The following is a 21380-nucleotide window of genomic DNA, read 5'->3' on the forward strand; positions in this document are numbered from 1 at the left end:
TTTGCTTTGCCCTCTGCTGTCTGGTTCATTCTCAGGAAGATGAGGCTCAGGGCTTCACCCTTCCAGGTTCAAGTTCAGCAAAAGAGAGCAAGTGGTTGTCCCAGCCAAGGTTCTAATTAAGATTTACTCTGATTGGACCAGCCTAGGTCTTGCATCGCTTTCTACCAATCATATTTGGTAGGGAGCTGCTGTGCTCTGATTGGCTGGGCCTGGACCACTTGCCAGCCAGAGTGAGGAGTGGAGGTACCTTGTCCAAACCACATGCACCAGGGTGGAGGGGTTGCTCTCCACATGGAGACTGAGGGCCTGGCTGGAATTTGGGGATGTGGGTGTCAGACAGCTAGAAACCTGCAACCACTACTACTGGAGGTCACAGGAAGGTGTCCCAACAATGTAAGGAAGCAATGCCAGTCCCAGCAGTCACTAAGCAAAGGTGAATTTGTTTAAAAGACAGATGGGCCGGTTTAAGACTTGAAGTTCATCCATGAGGCACAGGTATGGAGTTGGTATGGTGCCCGGTATGGAGTTGGTCACCTTGGTGTTTGCTAAGTTACAAATGCCAGACTTGACACTCCTGTAGACAATTACGCCTCTTCATCTAAACTCTGTCCCTTCATTCAGTTACGGAGCACTCACTCTGTGCCAGGTACTGTTCTGGGTGGGGGGCGGGGGAATCATCCAGGTACCTGGATCCAGGTGTGCACATGCGTTTTTGACGTAATTAGACAACACTCTAGAGAGGCTACAATAAAGGAATAAAGGGATAGAAAACCCCACCTGGAGGCTCAGAAGTCCCCAATTCCCAGCCAGTGAAGTGCTTTGAGTTTCTGTTTTCTTCTCTCCCCCCGGAGCTCCCAGTCACCCCCGATGCCCTGAAGTCCTGAAGTTCTGATGCCCGGCTTTTTAGCTCACTGGCCTCCCAGGAGCCTCACCGTCTAGAAAGGAACTAGTTGCAGAGGGAAACCCCCCAGCTCTATTAGTTTCAACTCAAAGGAGTTGGCCGCTTTTAAAGCGACTTCTCTATGGAACAAACAAAAGCCCACATTGAGACCATCGCACCCCAGGAACACAGAGGCGGCAGGTCAGAACCCACTCCTGAACCTTCACTGTCTAAAAGAGGGCAGCGCCCCCTCTAGGCCAGAGTCTGAGGGGCATCTCCGTCTGCCTCCTGCTCTTCCTGGGGCCTCTGGTCAGCCCCGTCTGGTGGCCCAGGCCCCCTGCCTCCCTCCCCCCTCCCACACTCACACCTCTGATCGGAGTGACTCTCACTTCCTCAAAGCCTCCTTGGCCACACCCTCCCTGTCTCCGCTTCGGCATTCGCACCTCTGCTGTCAGACTGAACTAGCATTTCCTCAAAGCCACATTCTTTAACCCCAGGCCATTGCACAGCTGATCCCGTCCTCTTTCCTGGAATAATTTCCTCTGCTCCTTGAACTTCCCTGCATGCCAAGGTGGGCCTGATTTACCTGAGCCTGCCCCAGTGGGCACAACTGTTGCCTTATTCCAATAACATCAGTAAATTAATTCTCTCACCATTGTGGGGTCTCACCCAGCACATATCACCTCATTTCATCCTCCTATTGGCCTTGCAAGGTAGGTACTAGCAGCTTTTGTGTGTGTGTGTGTGTGTGTGTGTGTGTGTGCAGAGAAGGAAAGGGAGGTGCAGGTGGACACAGAAATTAGAGCTCACCTACCCCACTAAGACAAACACTCTACTTTTCTACTCTCTAGCACTGTACCCATCCTCCTTGCTATCAGAATCCTAGTTTTGTGCAGAGCGGCAATGTACCTAAACCCTGACAAAACTACTTGTTTTCCCAGCCTGCTTTGCAGCTGGGGTTCCAAGATTGCACAGTTCTGGCCAACACAATATAAATAAAAATCATCTGGAGAGGTGGCATCTGTGAAAGGTTTTGTCTTCTTCCTTAAAAAGTGGTAGACCCTGCTGACATTGCCCTTGGTCTTGTCCCCTTCCCTGCTTTGAATATTGATGAGATGTCTGGAGCTGCAGCAGCCTCTTTGCAAACTTGAAGCCGGTGACATGAAGACACATGCTAACATGCTAAGAATAGAGGATCAGAAAGATAAAAATACCTGGATTTTTGACCACTTTGGTAGGCAGCTGAACCAATGCCAATGGCTCCCTTATTATGGGAATGAAAGGAAAACGAGACTGCCTATTTGTTTCCTCACTGTTGGCCAGGCCTTTTGTTACTGTGAGCTGATGGCATTTGTAACTGAGGTCTCATGACTTCTAGCTCCATGCTGTTCTTTCCACTGTATGATTGTGCTTAGCAGGCCCTGAAACACAGAGTGAATCACTTGTTTTTGTTCTAGAAGGCTGAGAACTGGAGGCCCTTTAGATAGGAAAGAGAAACCTGTTTTGAAACAGGAAGAGCTGTTGGTTGTGGGCAGGAGCTGACAACACGGCACTGCTCGCTCGCTCGACAGCAACCACTCCCAGGCACCCATACACCCTGGCCAACACCTCACCCTTGGCTCCTTACTGCGTGGTCCTGGCCTGGTGGGCAGGAAAGTACCGGCCAGCAAGACTTCCCATAGTTCATCTGGGCCTCTCTATCACAGAGCCTGGGAGCTCCTTGTTCCTTCTTCCAAAGCAGAGGCCTGGAGCTGCCCCTGGTTCCTCTCGTTCTCTCACCCCAGTGTTGACCGGCCACCAAGCCTGGACAAGTCTGGCTCCCAATATCTGCTAAACCCATCTCCTTACACTGGCCTACTGCCATTCCCTGTTCCAGGCCTTGCATCTCTTCCCTGGCCACAAGTTACCACCTATTCGCTGGCATCCAAGCCTCCACGGTCTCTGCTTATACTCCAGCTCCACTAGGCAACCTGGGGGATCATCCTCATTTACAAACACGACTGTGTTTCTCAGATGCCTTAAAAAACGTGAACATTCAGCAAATACTGATCGGGGCTGTGTGCTGAACACAGGGTTTGAGGGAAGGTCAAGGGTGGGCTTACTCAGGAGTTCGGCACAGTGGGGGGCTGCTGAATCTCCAGAGAGCCCAGGGAAATATCCCTTCTACTAAAATAGGTCACCATGACCCTAACCAGGACCTGGCACCTGGTAGATGCTGGATACACAGTGAGCCCAGCTTTCCAGCCATCAAAGCAGGGGCACGAGCCATCCCAGCTGGGCCAGCCACTGCAGCCCCAGCTGACACCATGCGGGACAGAAGAGCCACCCCACTGAGCCCAGCCAACCGCAGAATCACGAGGTGATAAAATGGCCTATTGAAACAGTTTTCAATTTTTCCCACAATTTTTACTGACTTTTCAGAGCCCAAGTCCCTGCAATCTTTAAAAAAAATTTGTTTAGGTAAAAATGTTTGTGAGCCAAAGTGAGGATATACTTGGAAGCACGATCTTAACAGACCGAGAGACATCGATCCTGCTGTCTTTGTCTTTCATCATTGACCCTCCTTCCCACTCCCTCTACCCTCCTGTCACCCGAGAAATGTTTACCTCTTGGGACATCTGACTCCGTTCGGACCTTGTGGGATATGGGAAGTAGGGCCAGATAGGTTCTCAGGAGGGAGACAAAGGTCTAGGATGGTTCTAGAAGACTTCTGAAGGCCTCAAGGAAGGTGAAGTGATGAGCAGTCATCTGTATAATCTGAACTTTAACTAAGTTCACTTCCCACGCACCAACCCCTAGCTCTGTGCCGACTGTGCCCGGAGCTGGAAGTGAAGGCAGGGGACCAGCTTTCTGCTCCCCAGGGGCCAGTAGGAGAGACAGACGTGTAAACCAACACCCAGCATGTGGTTTTATCCACACACCACGGGAGTGCACTAGAAAGGAAGAGGCTCTGGGCTCGGGGTGCCAGGGTAGAGAAGCTTCTGCTCACCATCCCACCACAGCCTCACAGAAAAGCAGCCCCGACAAGGAGAACATGAACAGAAACTCAAACTCTCGTCTTCACAGAAACCAAGAGACACCTGTGACCCCAAGCATGGCACCCGAGCAGAAGAGCAGATGGAGAAGTGGTAAATGATTTAACAGAGCCCTGGGGAGGCAAACCTAACAGCCTGCTGTTCCGTGCGGGGGCAGGAGGGGGAGGGGCGGGGTGGAGCCTGAAGAGACGCAAACCGACTGGCCCTACAGAGCCCCCCGGAGGCTCCTGAGCTGGAAGCTCAGACATCACAGATGGCTAAGCAGGAGGCTGAAAACAAGGCAGAGCGGGGTGTTGCTTGGGAATCCCTTTAAGGACCAGTCAGACCCCAGGCCTTCGCCTCCACACTGTCCGGCCCGGCACCCATTCCTCTCTAAACCCGAGCAGGGAAAATGCAGCCAGAGAGCTCTGGGCCCAAGGCCTCTGACTACTGGCCACAGAGCAGGAGGCCATGAGACCCCAGCCTGATTATCAGGCCTGTGGTAGATTTGATGATGCCGAGCAGGTGATAGCTCCCATCCCTCACCCCCACCTCCCGGGCACCGGCATCATTTCCCACTCCACTGACAGAGCCTTGGCCACGTGACTTGCTTTTGGCCAATGGCTTGTTAGCATATGTATCACGGGAGAGACCTGAGTGTGTTTCGCCCTTGGGCTTGTTCACTTGTGCTGACAAAAGAATGAGCCATGGTAAGCCTGCTAGCTTAGGGTATAAAAGAAACATGGAGCAGTGCCCCTGGGAACGGCTGCGGAAGTAATTCTACCCTCAAAGCATCCTAGACAGTAGGGACTATGAAGATGAGGGACGGAGGCTCAGAGAAGTTAAGTCACATATCCAAGATCACACAGCTAGTAAATAAATGGTGAAGCTGAGATTCAACCCCAGCAGGACCCAGTGGGAACTGATGAACCAGAAGACAGACACCCTTGATGGGGGACTCCAGTGACAAAGCTCCAGGGGCTGGCTGGGAAGGCATTTTGGCTTCACTTGTCTTACTTGAGAGGACAGACCTCAGCATCTGTAGCTGAGGCCCCCACATTGCCCTTGGGTTTGCTCTGGCCATGGTGTTGTGTTGGCAGGGACAGAGGAGGGGCAGATTCCGTCTTAGCTCTCAGGGGTGGGAGGAGCCTGGGGCCTGGCCCCTGGAAAACCACCTGTCTGGTGGTGGAGGCACATCTGTTGGACTTGAAGGAGCCCTCCAGTCTGAGGTGGAGACATGGCCCTAGTTTTGGGAGGGCCAGGGTGTGACGAAAGAGACTTCTATAGCATCATCCTATCTTGGGAAGGCAGCCCCTCTGGGTTACCAGGAAGACATGAGACAGGTCCCGGCCTCATACTCTAGGACTGCAATGCCAGGCAGGGCAGGGCCACCCCACGGCTCCCAGACACCGAGCCTCCCTTGCCCCCCCAAAGCTCACAGGTATAGATTTGCACTTCTGCCTTCTGCCCCACCATTCCCAGTGGAGGCCTGACCAGGGGCATTTCTGCTGGGGGAGGCCCTGGGTGGGAGTTGGTGTTTGACTCAGGCCACACCTGTCCCCAGCCTGGTGCTCAGGACCCCTCACCACCTCTGCAGCCTGCCGCTCCCTGCCACCCAGCAGATGTGCAGCGTAGCCTCCCTCCTCCTCCTCCACCTCGCCCACCAACCAGCTACCTACCCTCTTTTCCTCATGAAACATGCAGCAAACGCCTACGGTGCCAGGACTATGCCAGGCCCGGGGACACAGTGAGGACCCACACAGAGTCTCCCTTCCGGAGCCCACAGCTCCTTGAGCTGAGTCTTGGTGAGCTTGGATTAGAGGCCACATGGAGGAGGCAGGGGGTTCCGAGAAGTCCAGGAGCAGGACCCCTGAAGGAGGACTCAGTTCATCTCACATCCGGAGGTGATGGGAGAGCTGGGTTGGGGTGGGGGTGGGCACAGCCTGTGCAAAGGCCCGGAGGAGAACCAACACCGGTTCTGACCCGTGAGCATTCAGAAAACAGAAATCAGGCCCCGAACGCCCCTGCTCGCACCTGAGAAGCCCCCAGCCCAGCCAGGCTGAGATGGGGAGTCTGGCATGGGGACCTTCCCCAGCCTGGCTGCACTGCCGCACCTCCCCCTTTTCAGACACACCAGTGTCACCCCAATTCCCTCAAACACACACACTTGTCCCCACCTCAGCTCCGAGACCCTGCCCTTCCCTCTGCCTGGGGCTCTTCCCCAGACATCCGCTCAGTCACTGCCCCTATCAGAGAGGCCTTCTGGGTTCACCTGCCTAATGAGTGAATGGGAGACTGACGGACTCTGTACGTGATTGGATGAGGCTGGGTGCGGTTGGACACCAGGTGGGCGGGGGAATTAGCAGAGGAGGAGACAGGCTGTGTTGGGGGGAGCAGGTGCAGGGGGAGTGTAAAACCTGGTGGGTGATGAGAAGCTGCAGGAGGCCCTGTTGGGGGGGAAGCCAGTGCCGCACTCCCAGGAGCTGCCTCAGAGCCCACCGACTCCTCTCCAACTTGGCCAGACGAGAGAGTGAGGCCTGGAGGGAGGGCCTCGTGCAGGGCCCGCAGTGAGTGGAAGGACAGCGGCAAGAGGCAGGTGTTCCAGGCACATGCCAGGATGTGCCTGGTCCTACTGTGTGCTGCAGCAGCCAGGATGGCACCTCTGGGAGAACCAGAGTCCTGGCTCTCCGAGGGCCTACTACACAGCAGCCCTATGACCCAGTAGGTCGTGTACCGGTCTTGAGGAATGGGGCCTGGCACATAGTAGGTGTTCAACAAAGACTCATTTCTTTCTCCCTGCCTTTCTGACTGGTACCCCCTTGCCCTCCTGGGAAGGGGTCGGGCTGCTCCGCGGCAGGGTGCGAGAGAGCGCACCTTTGGCATGAGGCTGTCCAGCTTCTCCGTGTGATCTGAGTGGACTGTGCCCCCTCTCTGAGCCCGAGCTTCCTCATCTGCAAACCGGACACATTGACGCTGCTCACCAGAGTGGGTGTGGGGGTGTGAAGCAAGATAATGGACAAGAAGCAGCCTGCCGTTAATAAAAATAGCCGTCATCACCCAGTGACCTTTAGGAGTTTGTACTGCTCACGCTGAAAGAGGATCTGAGGATGGTGTAGCCTAACCTCCCCATAACTCTGATGAGGAAACCGAGGCCTCGGGAGAAGAGGACTCACTCACAGTCACACGGCCACTCAGCGCAAGCTGGGGTGTGGAGTCGGGGGCAGCCAGGCCTGTGCTCAGGGCCAGGCCAAGCCCCTTATACCCAGGGACCAAACCTGCCCACCACCTGCTGGCCTGCAGCCTGCCACTAAGGACAGATTTCACAGATGGCCACTTGCAACCGATTTGTGTTTCCCACGAACTTTGAATTCCAATTAATCCAAATATTATTCCCCCCAAAGAATTCTACTCTTCTCAGCGGTAGAACTGCATCACAGACGTTGTCTTCAATTAGTGCTATTATATTTGGGAATTTTGTCAACTTTCTTGGCCCCTGCCCCCCAGGACTGCAGTATTTATCCTTCTCCCTGTCCTGCCACACCTCACCCTGCCCAGGGCTCTCCAGACTCAGCCAGTCTCGGGACTGACACCCCGACCTGGCCTTTCTCTGTGGCTGGTGTCTGGCCCATAGCTGGCGAACGGGAACTTGGACTCTCATTCCAGTGCTCACCCCATGCTCCTGGTGGCACAGGCCAACCCCACACCCACTTGGCCTCAGGACCCAGGTGTCACCCTGGCAGACATGGGCCATGGTGGCCGGGGGTGGGGGGCGTCTGGTCCCTGGCTCTCAGCCTCCGGCTTCCCTGAGCACCTCTCTCTTCTCTCCAGCCCCCTATGGGAGCCAAGGCCAGCGTGGGTGGCTGAAATCTCCCTGGTAACAGGGCCTCTCCCCCCCCACCACCAGCCTCCTCCCCTAAGCAGGCCGGTCCCTCCTCCCTCACCGGCACCTGCTCTGTGGCCCCTGGGCCCCTCCTCCAGCCCCTCCCACACCCTCACTCCTGATCCCTCCTTCCCTGGCTCACCATGTCACCATCTGTGGCACAATCCTTCTCTGTCATTCTCTGCCACCCCCTCCTGCCTCTATCTCTATCCCTGCTCTCTCTCCACATCTCTTCCTCTCGTCCCTTCTCTCGCTCTCTTTCCTCCTCCCTTTCTTCTTCTCCCTGTCACGCATTTCTCATCACTCCCCCTCATTCTGGCTTTCCACCCACTCACTGTCCTCTCTCTCTCTCTCTCTCTCTCCCTCCCTCCCTCCACCTCCGACCGACCTCCCTCTTCCCTCTCTCTCTATTGGCTCCGACAGTCTCCTGTTCCCTATTTCTCATCTTTCCTTGGGAGGCTTCTCCCTCCATCCCCACTGCAGGCTCCTGCTTGCAGACCCCCGTGTGTCCCGACCCTCCAGGATGTGTCCTGGAGATGAGGGGTGACACACCAGGCACCAGTGGGAAGTCAGGGCTGGAGACCAGATGGAAGAGGCTTGGTGGGCAGACGTGGCCACCGAGGGCCTAGGAAGGGGCCCGGGCCGCAAGTGGTCTACAAGTGGGCACCGTGTGCAGCCCCCAGCTAAGGGGTGCTCGGGGGGCAGCTGGGCACAGTGCAGGGAGAGGGGCAGCAGAATGGTTACCAGCTTGGCAGCAAAGAGGGGATCCTTCACCCCACGGGCAGGTAAGGAGGCTGGGACTGGGGTGGGGTCCCGGAGGGTGGGATCCTGGAACCCCTCCACCTCCGCCCAGGATGAATTTGGGAGGTTGGGGCTGGTGGCTAGGAAAGGGGAGGGGGGCCCAGAAGGGAAGGAGGCTTTCCGTGACCTCTTGGGGGGCTGTGGGGGTGGGGGGACATTAATCCTGGCATTTCGTACCACGATTCTAGAATCTTGGAATCACAGTACAGCAGAGTGTCAGAGCTGGAAGAAGCCAGACGCACCGGGCTGCCCGGCCTCCCCAGCTCCCGAGCCGGCTTCCCCGCACCCCTGTCTGCACCGGGCACCTTGCTCAGCGCGCTCCTGGGGAACCTCCACTGCAACCCTGGGAGGTGGGTGCGCTCGTCTTCGTTTTAACAGGAGGAAACTGAGGTCCAGTGACTTGTCCAAGGTCACACTGCAGTTGGGCCTCATTGCTCTGTGGCAGAGCCAAGCCCCATCCTAGGGTTTGTGGGTGTGTTCTTGGGGGTCAGGTCCCAGGCCTAGGGTGGGAGTAATTCGGTAGGCAATGACCAGCACAATGTGGGGCCTCCTGGGGGGAGGCCCGGGCCAACAGAGGGCAAGCAGAGTGCAGCTCGCTAGGGGACATCAGCCGGCACTGTCCACGGCCGTCCCGTCCCTGCCTGGCTCCTTTAAGCCTGAGGCCTTCAGGGAAGCCAGCAGGACCGGGCACTGCTGATGGTTTCAGAGTAGAGTGAACTGGGTTTGAATTCTGACCTCCGGCTCACCAGCTGAGTGACCTTGTGCAACTTACTGAACCTCTCTGAGCCCCAACTTCCTCCTCTCTAAAAACCCTCCCTCATGGGCTCTGCGAGGATTTCATAATGCGAGGTGGAGGCCTCTGCCCAGGAGCACTGCCCTGCCTCACAGGGAGCTCTACTCGCTGAACTTCTTGGTCTATTCACATTTCCCCGACGTTCTGGGCGCTGCGCTAGTGGCTGAGGTTAAAGCAACACGTGCTCAGGGCCCCTGCGCCTGAAGGCCAGCACTCGAAGGGGCAGGGGGTGAGGAACACAGCACATGGGGAACCGCTGGGGTGCCTGGTAGCCCGGAAAGCACTGTCCCGAATTGCTGTGGGGCTCAGCGCAGCCATTCACCCCCTCTGGGCTTCCATCCTCTAAGGAGGCCACCCCCAGCTTCCAGGCCCTCTGTGCCAAAGATAAACCAGACAGGGAGGAAGAGTCTCTCCTCCCCCAGGATGAACTAGATCATGCACAGAATTCCTGCTCCCAAAAGAAAAGGCGGCACCTAAATTGCAGGTCTGGCTGCCGCCGCCCCCGGAGAGCTGTTTCTGCCTGGCTTTCGGCAGCCTGGCCCATTGAACTTGGTCAGGGGAGATGGGCCCAGATAAGGGTGGAGGCAGGGCATTTCTGAGGGGGCAGGGGCTCTGCGAAGAGCTCATTCATTCCTGGTACAAATGCAGGGCCTGGTGGGTCCCCCCTCTTCCCGCCAGGACCATGTGTGTGTTAGTGCCTGTGCTCGTGTGTGCAGGTGCACACGTGTGTGACCGGGCAGGAGGGAGGCTGTCCCCGGAACTCGCCCCCAGGGTTCCCTGGGGACATCTGTCCTTGCAGCCTGGCAATCAGGTCTGCCCCGCTGGTTCTCTCTTGGGAGCCCAGCGCTCCCCTCCTGCCTCCACGCTGAGTTGGGCTGGCCACCCGGAGGCGACGCTCTGGAGAAGCTGTGCCCATGGGGATTCAGGTGGGTGAGCGGGAGATGCGGGGCCCCCGGCCGAGGAAGCCAGGGCTCTAAGGTCCCAGATCCCGCAATTCCAAGTCTAAAAAGGGCTGATGCTGGTATCCTGGAACTCTAACCTTCTCTGATTCAAGGGCATGCAGTCAAAAAATTTTGGACTCTACAACTCAGTTTGAAGAAACTGAAATTCTATTTCTAGGCCTCCGAGAGTCAGTCTAGGGGGTTGGGTCTGTAATCCTAAGAGTTCAAGGTCGTGAGGAGCAGCGGGAGCTCCGAATGGCCGGTGGGGGAGCAGGATGCTGGCTGGGTGCCGTGACCAGCTGGGACAGCAGGCAAGTGCCTTCTGCAGGCCTGGCCTCAGTCTGCCAGCCTGGGAAGTGGAGGTGGGTGGCGGCTGGTCTTAAGGGTCCTCCCAGCTCTGACCCTTCACAAGTACGTGATCAGAGAGTGTGGACTCACTGTTCTTCTGTTCCCTGTCCGTATGTTGGCAATGGCAGACACTACTGCCTTCCTCATAAGACCTATAGGATGCAACATGTCACCAGCTTAGCCTAGAACCTGGTGATGGGTCTCCGTGACCAGGAGCTGACAACACTGTTAGGACTCCATGAGCCCGCTGTCCAGAGAGTCCCTCCCTTACTGACGCTGTCCATCCCAGGTTCAGGAGGGCTGACGAGAGCCGGGATGATGAGTGGCTTGGGGACAGGCTGGGGGTCTCTCCCTGGGCTTGGAGTAGGGAGGAGTGCTCTGAGCCCAGGCAGCCTGGGGTCTCATCAGGAGGAGCCACAGCCAAGGGGTTGTTTGCCTGGTGCTCGGAACCCTTGGGAGCCCCAGGGCACCCTGCAGGGCACGCAGGCACCCACATGTGTTTGCTCGAGTTTCGGCGCCTCCCTTTTCCAGCAACTTTGCATCTGATAGGGGAAGGTGGACCCCCGCTTCAAACTGGTAGCATTTCAGGCCCAGTTCTGGGCTGGCAGGAAGATATTGGGTACCGGGGAAGGATCATTAGGAAAAAGCGGGGAGGTCCAGGCTCAGGGGAGGGTCCAGTTTTCAGTCCTGGCTGCTAACTGGACCTCCTGAGAGCCAGGAAGTCCCGCTGAGGGAGCCAGCAGGGGCCTTTCCCAGCAGGGCTTGAATTTCCACCATCGGCAGTTCACCCTCCCTTTGCATTATGATATGCCCGCTCTGGTTCCTCTCATTCATTTGCATGCTGCCTCAAACATCGATGCAGAGCTCTTGCTTGTGTGACAGGGACAGTTGGGAGACAGGGGAAGGTCCAAAGCTGAGTAAGAGTGTCTCTACCCTTGAGCAGAGTCTAGCGGGGAGAGACGGCAGGAGTCCCAGCTCCTCACCTGCACAGGAGGGAGGCGTGATGAGGAAGGTGCCAGCAAGGTCAGCAGGAATGCTGGCCCCCACTGTGCGTGGGGGGGGCACACTCTCACTGACCTCCGAGCCTCGTCTGCACTTCCTCCTCTCAGGGAAGCCAAGGCCTGCTGGGGCTGGGGGAGGTGGCTATTCCTGTGCCTACTTCCAGCGTGCTGTGAATCTCTCTACCACCTCTCCCTCTCGGGGGAGAAGGAGCCCCACCCCCCATACCCCAGGTTCACAGCTAGTCATCTCGGGCAGGATCTTGCAGGGGCAAAGTGGTATGGGCCAGACAGAAGGGGTCCTCCGGGGCTCTAATTCCCAGCGGAGGGGATATCCCCGGCCCATGGTTCTTAATCTGACGAAAGCTCTGAGCTTTCAGAGTTCAGGGGGTTCATGAGTGCTCTGAAGTTTGTCTAGAGACCCAAGTTCAAGTTTAAGGACCCTGTGATAGGCAGCAGTGTTTTCAGGCATGAGACTGAGACCTGTTGGCGGTGTCTTAGTTCGCTCAGGCCCCTGTAATAGGTTACAGTTGACTGGGTGAGGTGTACACAACAGACGTACAGCTCTATAGGCTGGAAGTCCAAGATCAAGGGGCTGGCCTGCTGGGGGGCCTGCTTCATGCATCACAGATGGTCATCTTTCTGCTGTGTACCTCACGTGGCAGAAGGTGCAAACGACTCTCTGGAGTCCTTTCCAAGAGCACTAATCCCATCAGTGAGGGCTCCACCCTTGTGACCAAGTCACCTCCCACAGGTCCCCCCTTCTAATGCTGTCCCACCAGGGGGTTAGGTTTCTGACATATGAATTTGGTGAGGGACCCATTTAGTCGACAGCAGTGGGTGATCCACTTGGGGCTCTGCTGGCTGGGACCGTCATATGTACAAAGGGCACGTGTTGTTTTATGAAGTGATGTGACTCCATTGGGTTGCTACATAGAATGCACTGGCATCTGAGCTGTTTGAAAAGCGCTGGTGTTGTCATCGGCCAATTGAATGACCCACTGATTCCTTTAGTGGACGTTTGTGTGGCACTCACCCTGTGCACTGGCAAAGGGACATGGCGGGGCACAGGTCAGTGCTGGTCCCTGCCCTTTGGAGCCAGGCAAGCCTGCATCCCTGAGCCATGGTGATACAGGGTGGTCAGTTTAACCTCTCTGAGACTCAGTTTCCCCATCAGAGAAGGGGGGGATGACTTGCTGGCCTGCCTCGCTGGCTCGTGCTGTGAATGAGCAGGTGTGGATGAAACTCTGGATGAGCACCAGTTCAGAGTGATGAAGGAGGGGCAGCTGAGAGAAAGGCATCTCCGCCCTGACCTGGCTGTGTCCTCCCTCCTCCAGGACAATAGCTGACTGTGGACTGCCCTCCACTCAGGCATGGACGCCCTTGGCTACCCTCCCTTGGTGCCCACAACCTCGGAACCTGGGAACACCTCCTCAGCCTGGCTGCTGGATGCCACCCTGGGAAATGTGTCTGTGGCCCCGAGCACAGCTGGGCTGGCCGTCCGTGGGGTCCTGATCCCGCTGGTCTACCTGGTGGTGTGCGTGGTGGGCCTGCTGGGCAACTCACTGGTGATCTACGTGGTCCTGCGGCACACGGCCAGCGCATCTGTCACCAACGTCTACATCCTCAACCTGGCGCTGGCCGATGAGCTGTTCATGCTGGGGCTGCCCTTCCTGGCTGCCCAGAATGCCCTGTCCTACTGGCCCTTCGGCTCCCTCATGTGCCGCCTGGTCATGGCCGTGGACGGCATCAACCAGTTCACCAGCATCTTCTGCCTCACGGTCATGAGCGTGGACCGCTACCTGGCGGTGGTGCACCCCACCCGCTCCGCGCGCTGGCGCACAGCACCGGTGGCCCGCATGGTCAGCGCAGCAGTCTGGGTGGCCTCAGCTGTGGTGGTGCTGCCCGTGGTGGTCTTCTCAGGGGTTCCCCGGGGCATGAGCACCTGCCACATGCAGTGGCCTGAGCCGGCGGCGGCCTGGCGGGCTGGCTTCATCATCTACACGGCCGCGCTGGGTTTCTTCGGGCCACTTCTGGTCATCTGCCTCTGCTACCTGCTCATAGTGGTCAAGATGCGCTCGGCCGGACGGCGGGTGTGGGCGCCCTCGTGCCAGCGGCGGCGGCGCTCCGAGCGCAGGGTGACGCGCATGGTGGTGGCCGTGGTGGTGCTCTTCGTCCTCTGCTGGATGCCCTTCTACGTGCTCAACATCGTCAACGTCGTGTGCCCGCTGCCCGAGGAGCCCGCCTTCTTCGGCCTCTACTTTCTGGTGGTGGCACTGCCCTACGCCAACAGCTGCGCCAACCCCGTCCTTTACGGCTTCCTCTCCTACCGCTTCAAGCAGGGCTTCCGCCGCGTCCTGCTCCGCCCTTCCCGCCGCGTGAGGAGCCAGGAGCCCCCTGCCGGGCCTCCGGAGAAGACAGAGGAGGAGGATGAGGAGGAAGAGGATGGGGAGGAGGGTGGGAAGGAGGTTGGGTTGAAGCGGGCAGGGAAACCCGGGGGAGAGAAGGAGATGAAGGACTGGGTGAGTCAGATCGCACAGCCGGGCACCAGCGGGCAGGAGCTGCTGCCCGGCCACGTGGCTGGCAAGGAACAGCAGTTCCTGCCCCAAGAGCCCTCAGCTGGGGAGAAGCCGGGCGCACTGCGTGTCAGCTGTGTGTAGGGGCCCGTGGGGAGCCCCCTGGGCCTAAGAACAGGGGCTGTGGGGGTGCCTAGGGCGCAGCGCTCAAGTTGCCAAGGGCCCCCGGATGGGACGTTCAGATCTCACATTCTCTCCTGTGACTCAGGGGTGGGAGTAATCGGATGAGGAGACTGGAGGGACATTACCACTGGGCTGACCCTCCTGAGTGGGGCCCAGCTGTCCCCTTCAGAGACAGAGCACCCTGGCTGATTGGCTTGAATCTTGGCCCTCAGATGGATAAACCAAGGCCTGGGTCTTCTGGGCTCAGAGTCAGGCTCATAGGAGAAGGACTGGGGCCCAGATTCACAGGGAGCTGGACCAGGGCCCAGAGTCGAAGAACGCCATACCCCACAGAGGGGAGGGGTATGGGACCAGCCCTCCCCTGTTTGCTGGCTGCAAGGCCTCCAGCCATCTCTTCTTCTCTCTGGGCGGCAGGCCCCGCCTGCTGAGCAGCCCAATAACCTCCAGGCCCTCTTGGCCCAGACGGTTCAGGCTGGGACTCCTGTGCTCCTGGACACGAGGAGAAGAGGGGGATTTTCCGAGAAGCTCATTACATCCAGCTGCCGGGTCCCTTACTGCTTTGGCCCATCAGAGACCCTGCGTCTAGTTTTGTATTTGCAAATTTTGTATTGCTTTTCCTAAAGAGGGATCCCAAAATGCATACGCTTGGGCTACCTGAAGCCTAGCTCAGCCCCTGTTGAGGGCAGCCCACCAATGCCCAAAGCAGCTCACTGTGCGTCCTGTGCCTCCAGGGGTCTCTGGGTCTTTGAGCTCCGGGAACCTCCCTGTAGAAGCTGTGCCTGTTCCTCCCCTCTTGGTGGCCAGGATGGCGGAGAATGCGGCCCAACACAAGATTGTAAATGCACTTGAAACATTATGAGATTTTTTTGTGCTTATGGGTTGCAATGTATTTAATGTGTGGCCCAAGACAACTCTCCTTCCAGAGTGGCCCAGAGATGCCAAAAGGTTGGATACCTCCGATCTAAACAGTGCTGAGGGGAGGAGGAAGAAGAGGAAAGGGGAGGAAGAGGAAGGAGGATGAGTGTCTGGAGGGGGAGGGTGGAGGATAAATCTGTTCCATGACCTTGAAGCTGTCCTTGGCACCTCTGGAATGAACTCAGTTGCGGCATCCGTGAAACCGGGCTGCCTGGCCCAACCAGCCTCCAGGAAATGATGCCATTGGGTGGAACAGCAAATGGTCTGGAAGGTGCAGGGCCAGCCCCCTCCAGGGCCTATCAGTGCTGGTAAGAAGGGCTGGGCCTTGATGGCTGCTCTGAGAAGCAAGGCCCGGCAGGTCGGGAGCGGGCCTCTCGCCCTGCACAAACCCCCCCCCGGGGCTGCAGATTGCAAAGGCCCAGGGAGGACAAGACAAAGACTGGGAGCACAGACAGAGGCCAGGGTCCGAGGCTGGGCCTGGACAGCCAGGACACCCTCCGAGAAATGACCCCCGACAGCCACAGGGAGCCTGGTCCCAGGGACGGTGGGACCTCTGGCTAAGTCTCCACTCTGCAGAGGGTGGGGGGCCCTCGGGGAAAGCACACAAACCTCGGCGTGGGAGATCCACATCTTCAACTCACCTCCAGACCCTGGCAAGCTGCAACCTCTCCGGGGCTCAGTTTCCCCATCATAAAATGGGTGCGGTTTTCCCAGCTTGTCTGACTCCTGGGATTTGGGGAGGAAAATGGGTCATGCCAGGTAAACTGCCATGCACGCTGTAATGGGCGGGGGTGGGGTGTATCAGATGATAAAGTAGAGGTGGCCCACCCCTGCCAGGCTTGGCTACACCCCCGCCAGGCTCGGCTACACCCCCTTCTCCTCTATCCTACAACCTCTCTGTATCTGGCCCTTGGGGGTGAGGACAAGACAAAGGTGGACTTAGGGGTCAGAGGCCAAGGATCATGAAGGCAGGGCTTAGAAGAGTGTGTGGCCCCCTTAGGGGATTGGGGGGGCAAGTGAAGGGGGACCTGGCATTCCGCATTCCCTGGCCAGCCCTGCCTTCTTGACTCCTGGGCCAGGGGAGCCTGTTCTGCAAGGGTGGCTGGGAGACCCCTTGGGGAAACTCTTTGCTGCTTCTGCCCCCAGCTCTTGTCAATAAAGACGGTGTCACGTGACAGCAGCCATGGCCTGGGCCGATTCTCTGCCGGGCGCTGCGCGTCTAGGTCGCTGTGGGCGGGCGTGTGCGAACACGCGTCCATCTCCTTCAAGGTGCTCCCTGCGCCCATCTCTCAGCTCTGCCTCACACCCAGGCCTCCCAGAGTCCCTCTCCTCCAGGAAACACGGGAGATGCCCCGACACTCCTCAGCCTGCACTCTTACAGATCTCAGTGCAAAAGCAGTAGATACACTCTCTTCCTGAGTCCAAATCTCAAATCTCACGGAAGGAAGCGGATTGGTTCCGACTAGGTCACATGGTGGCCCCTTGGGATAATAACCAAAGACAAGGTGATAGAGGGCCATGATTGGCCAGGTGTGGGTGATGCGACCATCCTGCCAGCCAGAGAGAAGGAAGAACTCGGTGACGAAGAGTCTGGCCTGACCAGTGGGGTAGGAGTTGGGTGGGGGACAGACTGCAGCAGCCAAGGGGGGCAGCCAGGCTGCGGCAATAGCAGGCTGGGGCAGGGGTGGGGGAGGTAAGCACAGTTCAGGTGCACAGTAGGTGCTCAGGGCATCTCAGCTGTATCCATGGGGGCGAGTACTGGGTGGGAGTGGTGCCCAGGCCAGGGTCCCCCCTCCTGCTACTGGACCCCCAGCCCCCCGGTTCCCCACCACACCGTGTGTCACTGTCTGTGCATGCTTACGTGCATGCGCACGTGTGTGTGTGTGTGTGTGTGTGTGTGTGTGGAGGGTCCCACGCTAGGCAGGCAGGGACAGTTCCCGATGCATATGTGTTTCCAGGGCCTGGCACCACTGGGCCCTTCATGTGAGTATTTGGACTAAAGGAATGAATGAGGAGAATTCCACTTCACAACTCCAAGGGGGCGATTTTCCCAGTGTGACTCTAGCCTTCTTCCGATTTGTAAAAGGTGGTGACCCTGAATAAACAGGAAGTGGGGAGGAGCAGGGGGACAAAGGGAACTTGTATGGAGGTTTGGGGCTGGAATCTGTGGTTATGGGAACCGCAGGGACTGTAGGGTGAGGGGCTGCTCCGGGGCTGAGGCTGAGTGTGCAGGAAGGGGTGGCGATGAGCCTCCCCACTGAGTCCTCTTCTCCACAATCCCACATGCTCAGACCCAAGACCTTCCCTTGCACTTGTCTCTCAGAGGTGGTTGCCAGGCAACAGCCCACGGGCCACCAGGTTCTGGGCCGGACTTCATGCATCAGCATGAGCAGGAGAGGAGCTGGGAGTGGGAAGGGGACAGCCTGGGCTCCACAGACACAGAAGAAAACACTCTAAAAAAGTGTGAGAATCACGGACTATAATGTGAAGGGCTCTCCCTGGAGCTGTGCAGGGCCGTGGTTCTGCCAAGGTCTCAGCGGGCTTCCCCATCACTGGTGGGCCCTGGGGAGTCAGTCCACTGGGATGCTGTGAGGACACTGCATCCCCTAAAAGACACAGGGCCTGAAATCAGGAGGGCTGGGCCCTAGGCCCACTCTGCCATGAACTTCCTGTGTGGCTCTGGGCCATTCAGGTAACCTCTCTGGGTGTGGTTCATTAAGTTTGCGAAGATTTCCTGGCACTGGGCTGGGGGTGCAGTGGAAGGAAACAGACCCGATTCTTATACTCTGGGTACTCACAGGCACCCGTGAAAGTAAATGTCTCTATCACTATCTAGTGGGGAGGGAAGCGAAGCTTGTTCTTGGGGAGCAGAACTGTGGGGAGGGTCAGCGGCGGGGGCTGCACCAGGAGCAGAGGGCTGCGCGTGAGTGTGCCAGGTGGAGGCACCTGACTGCGCTAAGGCCCGGAGGCTGCAGGCCTGCAGTCAATGGGAAGCAGAGATGAGGCCCAATTCGGGGACAGAGACAGTGTCAGAGAGGACCTAGTCAGAAGGACCAGTGTCAGAAGGCTAATTCCTGTGGTAAGTTGAATTGTGCCCGACCCCCCAAGTCATACACTTAAGTCCTAACCTCCAGTACCTGGGATGTGACCTTATTTGGAAATAAATTTCAAAGAAGGCTAGAATCACAAGGGTGCGGATATAGGTAGTTAGGATGGGGTCATACGGCAGTGGGGTGTGTGCCCCAATCTAACAGGACCGATGTTCTTAAGAAAGATGTGGACACAGGCCTGCGCACAGAAAGTGCCGGAGCGACGCTTCTACAAGCCGAGGAACACCAGAGGGTGCCTGCAAATCCCCGGGAGCTGGGAGAGAGGCCTGGAGCCCCTCTCAGAAGGAAGCAACCCTGCCTGCCACCTTGGTCTTGGACTTCCAGCCTCCAGAGCTGAGAAAAGAAATTCATGTTGCTGAAGCCACTTATTCGGTGATGCTTTGTTACAGTAGCCTTGCAAACCAATACAATGCCCCGCCTGCAGAGCAGAGGCGGTGCCCCACCCCCCCCAACTCTGAAGGACCCGTGGACTAACTGGTTCATTCTTTCCTTCAGCAAGTGTTTATTGGGCAGCTGACAAAGGCAACCAGCTGAAAGCAGGGAAGCACAAGGCCGGTCTTTCAGAAGCCAAGCTGAGAGAGAAGGAGGTAGTTCTCAAGCACTGCCTCCCCCACCTCCAGTCTGGAGTTGCCTGGGTTTGAATCCCAGCCCATCCATTCACTACCTGTTTGACCTTCGGCCAGCTCATTAAGCTTTCTGTGCCTCAGTTTCCTCTTCTCTGAGATGAGGGTAAGAGCAGCTGTCTCTATTGTTAGGAGGTTTAAATGAGTTCATATTTATAAACAGCTTAGACCAGTGCCTGGTGCATCGCAGGAGCCACGTGTTGAGTAAACCTGAGAAGTGGTTTGAGCAGAAGCACGAACCTGTCTGTGGGTGGGGGTGGGCATCTCCTCAGCAGGGGTCATAGTCCAGCTGAGTGTAAAGAGGGAGTTTGTGCTCGGGGAAGGAGGTGTGGGGGACGTCTGTCGGAGGTGCCGAGAACAGCTCTGCGGTCCGTTTTACAGCTGAAGACGGTAAGGCCTGCGTAGGTCATGTGACCTGCTCAGGGCTGCAGCACCAGAGACAGGGGCAAGAACCCGGCTTTCCTACCCCCCCCATCCAGTGTCTGGTTTTTTAAAACTACAGGAATGAGGGCTGGGGTGCCAGGAGCGCTGCTGGGGGTGCAGAGAGCTCTGAGACCACTGGCACCAGCTCCTTGGTGGCTGCTGGGCAGTGGCAGACAATGCCCTCAGCAAGACCTAACAGGCAGGCATGAGGGGCAGCCCAGGCCCCAGAGCACCTCAGTTGTCCCCTGCAGGCCCAGACATTGCCCAGCAAGCCCCCCACAGCCTTGTGGCAGGTCTGGGCAGTGTGCACACAGGGGTGTACAACAGGCATACACTCACGCTCGAGTGTGAGTGTGGAGGGCAAGACCAGCCTTCTCTTTTTCTCAGGGTCAAAAAAGTACCTAGGCCACACCTGGCATTCTCCAGGGTCCCAGACACTTCAGGTCCTGGCTCAGGCATTTAGGGACGCGGCCTGTAGGAGCCAGAAGCCCATGTCCTCCATGGCCACCCTGGTAAAGGTGGGGAGTGGGGGCCTGCAGGACATGGCCACTCTGTCCTGCTCTCTGCTTTAATGACCAGGAAATAGGTCAATATTTGCACACGGGAACCGCTGGCCCTGTCGCACTGGGTCAACAAACCCGGAGGGTGTTTGGTTTCTCCATCTGTGAGAAGAGGGGGCTCAGTCTGCTCTTCTCGCAGGGCGGGTCTCTTCTCTCAGGCCATAATCAAAAGGCCGCAATGACGAGGAGACCAAAGAGAACGCAATAGACATTACAGTGGCAAGTGAGCTCTTGGCCACAGAACCGCGTTCCAGCCCCAGCGCCACCACTTCTTAGATCCGAGTGCCTTTAGTTTAGCCTGGGAACCTCCTGGAGCCTCAGTTTCCTTATCCATAAAACGGGCTCCAGAGCTCCATCTCACAGGACTGTCGAAGGATCCTGTGCTCTTTTTCCCGCAGGGGGCGCCGGGGGCCTCCATCACTCCGCTGCTTCATTCGGGCAGACTCGGCTCAATTCGGCCCCACTCGGATATATTCGGTCAGACTCGGCAATATTCGGTCAGGCTCTCTGGGCTCGTCTCTGTTCGGCTAGCCTCGGCAGCTCTCGGCAACCCTGGGCTCTGCTCGGCCAAGCTCGGCTTTGTTCGGTTCTGTTCGGCTCCGCTCAGCACTGGATGCGCAAAGGCCCCTCCCCGGCGCCACAGCGGTTCCTTCTTCACCCCTGCTCGTCCGGCTTCCCGGATGGAGTCTTGGAGGCCGGAGCTGAGACGCGTCTCGGTTTTCACGCCAGCGGTGTCCACGCCTCGGGGGTCAGGATTAGCCGAGCCCTTAGTGGTGCTGAGCATGGCTGCGAACGGTGGCAATCTTTTCCGAGTGTTTGAGAGTGGAGCGGGTGGTGATGGAGGGGCTCCCCGGGCCCGGGGTGGGGTGGAGGGTTTCCCTTAATTCTGCCGAGAGAGTCGGGGAAGATGAGCGCTGTCACTAGTAGGCGGTAGGGAGGAAGCCAGTTGCTGACCCCGTTTCCCTGAGCCTCAGTTTCCTTTCTGTAACAATTAACAGAGTCCAGTGGACCTGGGACGGCGCTGGCTGGCTCTTTCCTTCTGTGGGCCTCTTGGGGATTCAGTTTCCCGCTCTGCGAAGTGGGATAAGTCGTCCGGTTCGGATTAACACCTTTAGGATGGATCAGTCGTGGGTTGCAGAAAGCCTAGGATGGAGAAACTGAGTCCACAGAGTGAAGTGCACCCAGCTAATCAAAGGAGGGGCTCGGTAGAACTAGGAAGCCCAGTGAGAGCACGCGCAGGTCGGAGACCGGGGGTCTCATTGGGCCCTCTGCCCACTTGGTGGGGTTTTGAAGAGCAAGTGAGGGGATGGGCGTCCCAGCCAGCCCCTAGCGCCTCTCAGTGGGCTCTTCATCCTCTTCCTCCCCTCCCCTATGCCCTCAGCTCCCTGAGAAGGG

General features: G+C 57.6%; 1 protein-coding gene across 5 annotated transcripts; it reads left to right on the top strand.

Annotated features, from left to right (window-relative positions):
* The first annotated feature begins 4 nt into the window (after window positions 1-4).
* SSTR3 (somatostatin receptor 3) lies at window positions 5-16433 on the top strand. Of its 5 annotated transcripts, XM_037160302.2 has the most exons (5): window positions 5-1593; window positions 3947-4008; window positions 5599-8559; window positions 8764-8925; window positions 12993-16433. In XM_037160302.2, exon 5 carries the CDS (start codon window positions 13029-13031, stop codon window positions 14313-14315), a length of 1287 nt encoding a protein of 428 aa, XP_037016197.2. In that variant the 5' UTR covers window positions 5-1593; window positions 3947-4008; window positions 5599-8559; window positions 8764-8925; window positions 12993-13028; the 3' UTR covers window positions 14316-16433. The 5 variants fall into 5 exon arrangements, with proteins under 5 accessions (XP_037016197.2, XP_053517750.1, XP_053517751.1 ...); XM_053661775.1 differs by lacking the exon at window positions 5-1593 and having other exon boundaries at window positions 3833-4008; window positions 5599-5798; XM_053661776.1 differs by lacking the exon at window positions 5-1593 and having other exon boundaries at window positions 3833-4008; window positions 5599-5699.
* Window positions 16434-21380: the final 4947 nt, after the last annotated feature.

Source organism: Artibeus jamaicensis, unplaced genomic scaffold (genome assembly GCF_021234435.1).
Source record: "Artibeus jamaicensis isolate MK-2021 breed Jamaican fruit bat unplaced genomic scaffold, CSHL_Jam_final contig_233, whole genome shotgun sequence".
Classification (NCBI taxonomy): domain Eukaryota; kingdom Metazoa; phylum Chordata; class Mammalia; order Chiroptera; family Phyllostomidae; genus Artibeus; species Artibeus jamaicensis.